Here is a 10,399-nt window from a genome sequence, read left to right as displayed (position 1 = left end):
AGGCTTCCATGCCTCTGCCCAAGCATCCTTTGGCCAAGCACGCTGTACTATAAAGCACAACACCTTCTCACCCAATTGGGTCTGTAAAGCATAGAATCATAGAATGGTTTGGGTTGGAAGGGACCCCTAAGATCATCTTGTTCCAACCTCCCTGCAATTGCCAGGGACACCTCCTTCTACACCAGGGTGCTCCAGGTCCCACCCAGCCTGGCTTTGTGCCCATAACCAAAGACAAACCATGTCTGAAACTATGTAACAGCCAATCAAGGGAACTCACAGCACCTCTCATCATTTCATTACTTTGTAGACAAGGTTTAAAAGCAGAGCACTCACCCACAGCCAGCAAAGCATCTTCCAGGTCTCCTGACACCTCGGATTTAATGCTGTCTGTTATGTCCTCCTTAGCAATGCCTCCATATACATCAAAAACTAGGAAGAAGAGTCCATGGCAGAACGTCAGAGTGATGCAAAGCACCGCTTTGCAACAACAAGCTCCTCACGTGCTGCATGAAGGCTGTATGATTCCTGCAGCATTGTCAGCTGAATCAGGACCGTCCCACAGAAGTAATTCATTTTCACTGCTGACGGTCCTGCTAATTGCCCTACCACAGCCGTTACCATTTTCAAGACCTGCTACTTCATGCTGGCAGATGAATGTCTTAGCTCCTCTCCCCCCTGCCCCAATGGCAGTCACACTTCATGATCTCTGCTTTCCATGCTGGAGCAGCAGCAAGTTCTATGTAGGGTTCTGAAGTCCCTTTCAGCCTCAGGAGGGAACAAAACAGCCCAAGTGGAATGGATGCAATGGGGCTCTCTCGAGGACACCTCATATCTCAGAAGAGTTTGCACTTCCTGAACACCTATGAAGCTCCTACAAAAGCATCACGCACAAACAAGGAAGGGAAGAAAAACCCAGGGCACCGCGTGAGTGCGGCTGTTGGTGCCCATCGACGACCCCGAGAAGGTGATCTGCGTGGGGCTGAAGTACCGCGACCGCTGCCTGGAGCAGGACGTCAAGGTGCCCACGGAGCCCCTCATGGTCAGCAAGTTCCCCAGCGCCATCGCCGGGCCCCAGCCACCCGCCCAGAGACCCCGCTCCCTCACCTGCGGGCAGCCAACAGCTCGCCGCTCTCCAGGAAGGCCCGCATGGAGCGGGGCAGGGCGGGCTCGGCCTCGCTGAGGTCCACCACGTCCCCGCCCTCCTTCTCCTCTCCTTCTTTCTCCTTCTCCTTCTTCTCCTTCCCCTCCTCCTCCTCCTTCTCCTCCTCCCCCTCCTCCTCCAGCCCCAGCCGGGGCCCGGCCGCCCCGGGGCCGTGGAAGCGAAGCAGGCGCATGGCGGCGGGCAGCGCCGGGGACAGCCGGGCCGGGGCCATCCAGGATGTGCGCGGTGATGACGCAACGACGGTGCGACGACGGAGGGAAAGGCCCCCGCGCGGAGTGCCTGCCCCCCTCGGCGGACCGACCAATGGGAGCGCGGAGCAGGAGGGGCGGCCGCGGACCCGGAGCCGCCATGATGGCGCCGGCGCGATGGTGGAGCTGCGGGGTTCCGTGCGGGGAAAGCGGTGCTCCGCTGCCCCACGTCCCCGCCGCCGCCTGCCCCGTGCCTCGGGGGTGCCGGGCGGTCAGGGGAAGGCGGCGCAGGGGCACCGCCGTCGGCCCCGTCCGTCCCCCATCAGAATCCAGTCGGTCCTCCGGAGAGGGAACTGAGCCGTCCTCCGTCATTGCAGTCGGGTACTGCTGGGCTGTGAGAAGCGGCGGCTGACCACAAGCAGCGGGACCCGCCCGGCCTCTGGGAGCAGCTCCTGGCTGAGCCGAGCAGCCCCGAAAGAGAGGGACTGATCCCGCGGGTCGAGACGTGTTCAAGCCTGGCAGAGAGTCAGGCGGGCGCCTTCGGTTCTTGCTTGGCTCAAATCAGCAGCAGCGCGTGCTGAGCTCCTGCCCCGCAGGTGGAGTCCCCAACTCCCGTTTTCCTTATCCCGGTCTGTCCCCGTGCGGAGCTCCCGGAGCCGCGTGAAGCCGACACGGAGCCGCTTCGTGTTGGCCCCGAGGAGGGGAGCTGTGAGGGGGGAACGATTGTTAGGATGGAAACTGGTTGGGAATATGGACATTTCTCTGCTTATTGCTCTTTATGTGAAATGATTAAATGCTGAACATTCGTTTTTCTACATTTCTGCCTGCAGTTGTTTCTGCAGCTCCAAAGACCCTCCCACTCCCCCCCCCCCCCCCCCCCCCCCCCCCCCATCCCCGTGCCCACCTCTGGGTAAGGACGGGGCAGCACCAATGGCAGCGTCATAGGACTGCAACCACCAGCCCCATCCTTCCCCCCCACATCCCCTCCCCTCCTCAGCGCTGCGTGGGAAATGGTTGGGGTGGGATTCTGGGAGAGCTGGGGCGGCTTGGCCTGCAGAAGAGGAGGCTCAGGGGGATCCCAGGCACGGCCATCAGCCCCTGCAGGGAGGTGCAGAGAGGACGGAGCCGGGCTGCACCCAGCGGTGCCCAGCAGCAGGACCAGAGGCACTGGGCACACACTGCAGCACAGCAGGTTTCCCTGTATGACACCTCTGAGCCCCCACATTGGGTCAGTGTCATTGGCTATTTTTGCCAATGGTCACGATGCAGGAGTTGAGTGCATCCTTGTGAAATCCACCGGGTATCCTAAGGCACGAGGTGCTGCTGGCACTCCTGAGGTTTTTAAGGGGCAGCAGGGAGAACCGGAGGGCTCAGGGCAGTAGCTGGGGGCTCTTGGAGGCACTTTGAGGTGCTGCGGGTTCAGAATTGTGTTTTTCCTCCCGTTTCACACAGAAGGTGGCAGTTTGGCTCAGTTCCTCGAGGTGGCAGCAGGACCCCCAACAACAGAAACGTCTGCTGCCCAGAGCCCCATGTATAGCTGTGAGAATGATGGTGGGTGTACTAAACGTAGCACATGCACAGGGCTTATGATTCCCGTGACACAGGGATGACATATTCGTATAGCCTTTCTATTATGGTGCCAGATAGTATTTCAGCGTTAGAGAGAGATGAATCATCGGAGAGTATTCCATCGTAGTTTAAGCCTAAGAGGGCACCATCCTATAACAAAATACAGAGTGAGCCTTAAACGTTGTCATTCAATTTAGATCCCTGAAGCAAAGCAAAGCAAAACAAACACGCAAACACAGCAGCTCCTCTCCTCCCCCTAAAATAATGGGTGAAAGTCTCCCACCTGCCGCCTTTCACAAATTGCATGGCCGTTTTATGGAAAACAGTCGGTTACATTGCAAACTAAACTGAACTCCTATTTTCTATAATTATGAGACGTACTGTGAGTCCAGAAGGAAAATCCCTACTGCAGAGACGCACAAAAGCACGGAGCATTTGTGCTGCTCTTCTCAAGAGGAGCATTTCCAAAAGAGGGCACCAGGTACATGCTTTTAAACTGCATTCCTACTGCTTTCTTGAGCCTATTTCCCCCTCCTTTCCCCACGACTTCCTCCACAATAGGTACGGACCACCCTAAATGGAAAGTACTCACATTTTGGCTGTTGTATGTTGTGCTTTTCGACACCAAAACCTGCCTTTCCTTTGTGCTGGAATAATCTCCTTTTTATTACAATTGGCTGTGTGACAGGGAGTCATTGCTATTTCACCGTGTTACTGCATTCACACCCACAGCTGAGCAGCATAGATATGGCTTTACTGTTGGGTTCCTGACTGCTCAGCCAGTTTTGTTCTCCCTGGCTTCTCCCTGACTCAGAAGAGTCATAGACATGTTAGAGCTTAGAGTTCCTTTTTTTTCCTGTACTGTAGGGCTTGGCCTCCAGTTTTGGCTTTGTTTATATCACAAGGTATCAGATAGCAAATTAAGTTCAAGGCAGTGCAGCTGATGCACTGGGACAGCAGCAACATTCCTTATGGTTGCTAGCCAACCTAGGAAAAGTTACCCTCTCCTGTGCAGATCCTACACAGCCTTCCCACAACCCCTAAGGCCTCTTCCAAGAGTTTGGAACTCAAGCCCAGCCTCTTCCAAATGCTGAAAGAAAAAACAACAGCTGTTAAATTTCCTTTATGTTTCTTGCATCTTATAGTACATATGGTTTAGAAAACACTACGACAAGCTTAATATGGAATGGTCTTCCTAGCCTCAAGCAGCAGAAGTAACTTCTCCCAGTTAGGCAGGGAATTATCCATTTTTCCTATATAAGAAAAACAAGAATGTTTGCATGGTAACAGAATGTTTACAATCTGACATCCACATCCACTGTAAATCCACCGGGTTCAAACAGCAGTCAGATAATACAAACGAGAAAGAAGCATGAAAGTGGAGGAGTCTGTGTAGAAGTGGTGGTACTTAGGAGGAAGGCACGGTCTGTCTTTATGCTTTGTGGATACAATCAGATCAGAAAGCATTGTGCTTTATGGCACAGTTTCCTTGGCCAAAGGATGCTTTGGCAGCAGAGGTTTGCTGTGAGGAGGCATTAGAGCACTGAAGAAAAGGCTGCTGTGCACTGGGCCCAGAGACATCAGCTCACAGCACGTCACTGGTGGTGGATATCTGCAAGCTTTGTGTCTGTCAGTGACTGCTCTGAAGGCTTTGTAGTCAGCTGTCCGTGGCTGTTTTGCTTTTTAGGGTGTAGGAAGAGATGACAACGCACCAATTGGAGTGATGGTGTCCTGCTCGGAAATGGATGTGCTGGATGGCAGAAGAGGATTCTTGGCCAAGTATGGAATCATCTCTGTTCCTTCACAAAGGTAAATTTTTAAAAGGTAAACACACAGAGGTGGATTTGCAGGATGCCTTGAAGGAGGTGACCCTCACTTGACATCAGTCAGGTATTTCAGTGCAGCTGAGATTAAGGAGACGTTACAAAGCTCTGAAAATGTTCCTGAATGTTGTTCAATTGTCTAAAAGAATACAAGCAATGCAAAAAACAAGGAAGGAAAGGAGCAGAACAGCACCAACTGCATGTCCTGAACAGAATCCAGCTTTAATAGAGATTAAAAATTATTCCCATTCCTTTTTCTTCTTAGTGACTTAATTTGTTCTCACCTTCTCTCTCTGCTCTCTCCACACGCCTTCCCAGTTCTTACATGTCCTGTTCTCCTACTGTTGGACTCCTGTCGTCTTTATTTCTCTTCCTTTCTACCTTTGGAATCCCTTCCCTGATGCCCCTTCCCTCCTTTGCCTCTTCTGTCTTTTCTAACTTCACCTCTCTGCTGTCTTCCTCTCCTCTACTTTATTTCTTTTCCATACTCTTCTCTCCCTTTTCTCTGCGCCGTTATTTCTCTTCTTCCTTCTTCTGCACTTCTGTGCTCTGCTGTTCCCTCCTCTCAGTCCTCCCCTGCCCATTGCTCCTCTTTTCCTTTTCTCCTCCTCACTCCTGTTTCCCCCTGTTTCTGCCTTACCTCTTCCCACTGATGTGGCGACTCATCTACTCTTAGGTTCTTCTCCCTTAGTATTATCCTCTCCTCTTCTGCTGGGTCATCTTCCCTCTGTCCTTGCTCCTCTTCAGCTGGCTGTTAATTCTCCCCGTGACGGCTCCTATTGTGCCATTCTTTCTTCCCCGCATCCTCACTTTTCCTTCATCTGCGTCTGCACTCCTCTTCCTTCTTCTGTGAAGAAGATTCCTCTTCTTTCTTCTGTGTCTCCTCAGTCCTCTTTCTTCTGCATCTGCACTCCTTTTCTCCTGTTCTTTCTTCTCTGTATCCTCACTCCTATTTCCTCTGCCTCTGCTCTCCTCTCTGCTCTTCTTTATTCCCTGTATTCTCACTTATCTATCTTCTGCATCTGTTCCCCTTCTCCTGTTTTTTCCCCTGTATCCTCACTTCTTTCTTCTGACCGCTCTCCTTTCCTGCTCTTCTTTGCTCCCTGTATCATCTCATCTTCTGCATCTGTACTCTTCTGCTGTTCATTTTTTCCCTGTATCTTTCCCCTCTTCCCACCTCCTGTACTTCTGCCATACCTCTTTTCTCTCTTCTCCTCTTAAGCTCCTCTCCGCTTCTGCTTTTCTGTCTCATCTGTATCCACTCATCTTTTTTTCAGCTTTTCTTCCCACCCGCTTGTTTTTCTTACCTTCATCCTCTTTTTCTTCTCTTCCTCTTCTGCTCTTGTTTCTTCCCTGTGTCTGTTCTTCTCTCCTTCTGCCCTTATCCTTCTCAGCATCTGTCATAGCTTTATCCTCTCTTCTCCTCTTCTGCTCATCTCCTCTTCTGCTGTCTTGCCTGTATCAGATCCTTTCCTCTGTTGCTCTTTTCAGCTTCTGCACTTCTTCCTTACCTGTATCCTTCCTTCTTCTCTTCTACTCTTGTTTTACCAGCATGCTTTTTCCTCCTCTCCAGCTCTCCAATCTGTTCCTGCTCATCTCTCTTAATTTCATCCTCTCTTCTGCTCTTCTCTCTTACCTGTATCCACTCTTCATAGGCCATGAATAGAAAGGTGCTTGCCAAGCAAAGGCAGGCAGGTGCTTCCCTAGCAAAGGCAGGTAAGGGTGTGCTTGAAAAAGGTCTGACTTGAAGCGAGGGTGCAGAGCAGATTTAACCTCTGCAGGCGTGTATGCCAGAGCATGAAGCATCGTCAACAAGCACGGGGTAGCACCAGCTTGAAACAGGGGAAGCTTCCACAGAGCCCCCAAATGGAGTCCCAGGGTGATGAGATGAAGCTGATTTTGGCAGCATTAAAGGTGGTTTTCCAGGATCTGTGCCTTCTAGGGCTGGGGGCTGTCACTGGGGTTGCTTTCACAGGACACCCCCCAGCCCACCTCAGGACCCACGGGGAGTCTGTCGGTGACAAATGTGTCACTGAGTGACAGCATCAGGGTGGGAATGTGTGGAACACAGTGCCCAGGGCAGAGCCAAGCGGCGCTGGGGGGGGGTCAGCCCCAAGGAGAAAGCCTCCCCCATGGAAGAAATGGATTGCTTAATGCCGTGGGTGAGATGTTGTAGAACAGCAAATTAATGAGGTTAAAAGGTGCCGCCCGGGTACTGTGGGAACCTCCTCCCACCCTGCAAGTGCTGTCCAAAGCTCTCCAGTGCCCCCTGCTGCTCTTTGCAGTTCCCCACTAAGCTCCCGTTGTCTCCCAGTATTGTCCAGAGTCTCCTTGTGCAAACTCAGTGCCCCCCAGTGCTGCCTGGAGCCACCCCAGTGCTGTATGCGGCCCTCAGTAGCCTCCCAGTGCCCCCCAGTGGACTTCCCAGTGCCTCCAGTAGTGCCCAGTGCCCCCAGTTCAACACATGCACTGCTCAGCACGTGACCGTCGCCTTCCCCAGGAACAAAACAAGGCAACAGAGACGTTGACAGCAGCGATGGTGATGGAGATGTTCAGACTGGAGGAGCTCTTGGCTCGCTGCAGCCACCCCAGCATCCCCAGAGGTGGGCACGGGGACCTGGGGGGGCTTTGGTGCTGCACAAACGACTGCAGGCAGAGGTGTAGGAAAGTGAACGCCAAGCATTTAATAATTGAACGTACAAAACAGCAAATAAATGACGATAGATATTCCCAACCATTTCCCACCCTGACAATTGTTTCTGATCCCACCCCCTAAAATTCCCACCCTCTAATTAATTTCCCACCCCCCAGCTCCCACCCCGCAATCAATTTCTCACCTTCCCCCCCCCCCCCCCCCCCCCCCACCCCCGGCTCCCTCCCACCAATAGTTCCCTCCCTCTGCAAAACACTTCCCAGCCCCCCAGATTCCCACCCCAATAATTCCTTCCTCCAAATTCCAACAATTTCGGAGTGCAACATGATCAGAGTACAATTTCCCACCCAGAATTGCCACCCCACAAAATTCCCTCCCCCTCCCCACATCTCCAATGCCAGCAGTCAGGAAGTCCAATCCTTTTTGATGCCAACCATCTCCCACAGCAGCCATTTCTCACCCCAGCAGTTCCCCACCCCCCAAATTCCCACCCCAACAATATCACAGTAGAGCCATTTCATTTCCAACCTCAAAAAGATGCCAGCGCCCCAAGAATTCCCACCCCAAATTCCCTCCCCCCACCCATTCCCCACCCCAGATTCCCACCCCAACAATATCACAGTACAGCCCTTTCATTTCCAACCCCAAAAAGATCCCAGCACCCCAAGGATTCCCACCCTCAGTTCCCACCCAAAGAATTCCCACCCCAAATTCCCTCCCCCCACCCATTCCCCACACCAACAGTTCCCCACCCCACAACCACCCCCCACCCTAATATTTGCCACCCCAGTAATTCCCACCCCCCAACCATTTCCCACCCCCCAGCCAACATTTCCCAGCCCAAAGCTTTGACAGTCCAACACTTTTGCGGTCCATCAGCTTCAGAGTCCCGCATTGCCCCAGCCCAAGATGCCGTTTGTGGACAGCCCAGGTTTGGAGGGGGAAGGCTGGGGCCAGTGCTGGTGCCCCCGGAACACTGCCGCTGCTCTCTGGGCATCGTGGGGGCCAGCGAGGAGCCCAGGGCTACAGGGAGCCGTGTTTGTCGGCTATGGCCACGTCTCCTGCTACACCAAGTGGGCCGGTTTCTTGGCACGCTCCCTCTCGAGCGCCTGTTGGGCTGTGATGGGCACCGAGTCCTCCTGCTGCGCGCCGTGCTGACACAGCCAGCTTCGCCTAGCGCCGGTGTTTGTGGCCTGGAACATCCTGGCCCCGCGGCAGCTTCCTCTTTCTGGCTGGGACGTGCCCGGTGCTGTTGCCTTTTGTGGTGGTGCAGGCGGGCGCTGGGCACTTGGCTGGCTCGGTGCTGTCCCCATGGTGCTTGTCTGCCACCCGGCAGGAGATGCATCCGGGTGGCAGGGCCAGGCGGGCGAGAACCACCCGGGGCTGCCTCCGCTGCGCCTCTTCCATCAGATGTGCTGTGTGGGGCAACAGGGGTGTGGGGGCAGCCAGGGGGGGCGGCAGTGCCAGGCGGGCGAGAACCACCCGGGGCTGCCTCCGCCGCGCCTCTTCCATCAGATGTGCGGTGCGGGGCGACGGAGGCGCAGGGGCAGCCAGGGGCGTCGGCACGGGCAGCTCCGGGGATGCTGGCTGCCAGCAGAGCGAGTTGCTGAGGAGCCCTGGTTCAGGTTGTGTGTCTTTGCTCAGCTCCCTGCTGGCCCTGGAGGAGTCAGAGTGCTCTGTGATGGAAGAAGAGGAGTCGAGGCTGCTGGAGACATCTGGGCTCAGTGGCTCCGTGGCAGTGATGCACTGCATCAGCTCTTCCATTTGGCAGCTGTTCGCAGTGTCTTTGGTCCCCTCTCTTGTGACACCGGGCAGGTCCTGGTTGTGCTGGGGGACCTCCAGAGCACTCGCCGCTTCTGAAAAAGCAAGAACATCCCCCCGAACGATGATGGCAGTCTTCCCACACCTGCTCGGTGCAGGCACCCACCCGTCACCTCTGCAGACCACAGTCTCACCGTCAATCCAGGTGAGCAAATTGTCAATTTCCACATCGTTGTCAAGTCTGTCGGTGCTGGGTGTCTCTTCTGGAAAAGGCAGAAAATCCCCAGCGGGGCAATGCCAGCTTTCCCACGCCCACTCAGTGCAGACACCCCCCCACCAGCTCTGCTGCCCCTCAGAGAGAGACTCACCGTTGTTGATCCACGTGAGCAGGTCATCAATGTCTGCGGTGTCGTACAGGATGCCTGTCTTGGATGTCACTTCTGGAAAAGGAAGAAAATCCCCGGTGGGGCAATGCCAGCTTTCTTTCCCACACCCACTGGGTGCCAACGACCCCCGCCAGCTCTGCTGCCCCCAAACTCACCGTCGTTGAGCCATGCCAGGAGATCATGGATGTCCGCGATGTCCTCCGGGATGTCTGCGCTCGTTGTCACTGCTGGGAAAGCAAGGACATCCCCAGTGGGGCAGTGGCAGCTTTCCCACAGCCACCCGGTGCGGACAGCCTGCCACCCGCTCTGCAGCCCCTGGACTCACCGCCTGATTCCAGCGTCGCAGCGCTGCAGGCGAGCTGAGCCGTGGCGGGATGGGGGCACACGTCGGTGGGCGCTGGGTGCCCCTGGTCCTCCGTGAGCACCACGGCGTCTTGAAAGGGCTCCATCGGTGGCTCCCAGGTGGCGGGCAGGGTGCAGGGCACGGGGAGCACCTGCTCCTGCAGTGACGGTACCTGCAAAAGAACTGGTGGGGGGCCGGGGCGGCCGGGGGCCTGCGGCAGGCAGGTGCCTGCGGGCTGCGGGGGCTCCCCGTGGAACACAGCCCCAGGCCACAGCCCCATCGGCTGCTGGGGCAGCAGCGTCCCTGCCAGCAGGGGATGTCCCCAGCAGTGAGCAGGGGCAGTGGGGGGAGCCATACCTGGGTGCAGCCCCCCAGGTAGCAGCTGCAGCACGGGCAAGTGCAGCCCCACAGTTGGGGGCAGCCCCCCAGGGGGGAGCTGCGCTGCCTGTCCCCAGACACCTGGTACCCCAGGCCAGACAGAGGCCTGAGGCGCCAGGTAGGTGGCAGTGGGGAC

General features: G+C 55.4%; 1 protein-coding gene across 1 annotated transcript; it reads left to right on the top strand.

Moving 5' to 3' along the window:
* The first annotated feature begins 900 nt into the window (after positions 1–900).
* Positions 901–2,167, top strand: LOC124417105 (dapper homolog 3-like). Its single transcript, XM_046899101.1, has one exon. It carries the CDS (start codon positions 1,147–1,149, stop codon positions 1,705–1,707), a length of 561 nt encoding a protein of 186 aa, XP_046755057.1. The 5' UTR covers positions 901–1,146; the 3' UTR covers positions 1,708–2,167.
* The last annotated feature ends 8,232 nt before the right edge of the window (positions 2,168–10,399 follow it).

This window comes from Gallus gallus, chromosome 10, assembly GCF_016699485.2.
Source record: "Gallus gallus isolate bGalGal1 chromosome 10, bGalGal1.mat.broiler.GRCg7b, whole genome shotgun sequence".
Lineage (NCBI taxonomy): Eukaryota > Metazoa > Chordata > Aves > Galliformes > Phasianidae > Gallus > Gallus gallus.
Note: the sequence above shows the minus strand (reverse complement) of the source record. Positions and strands in the feature narration are given on the sequence as shown.

Excerpts from the sequence above, each read along its gene's own strand:
- LOC124417105 (XM_046899101.1), top strand. The coding sequence starts at position 1,147 with ATGGAGCGGGGCAGGGCGGGCTCGGCCTCGCTGAGGTCCACCACGTCC.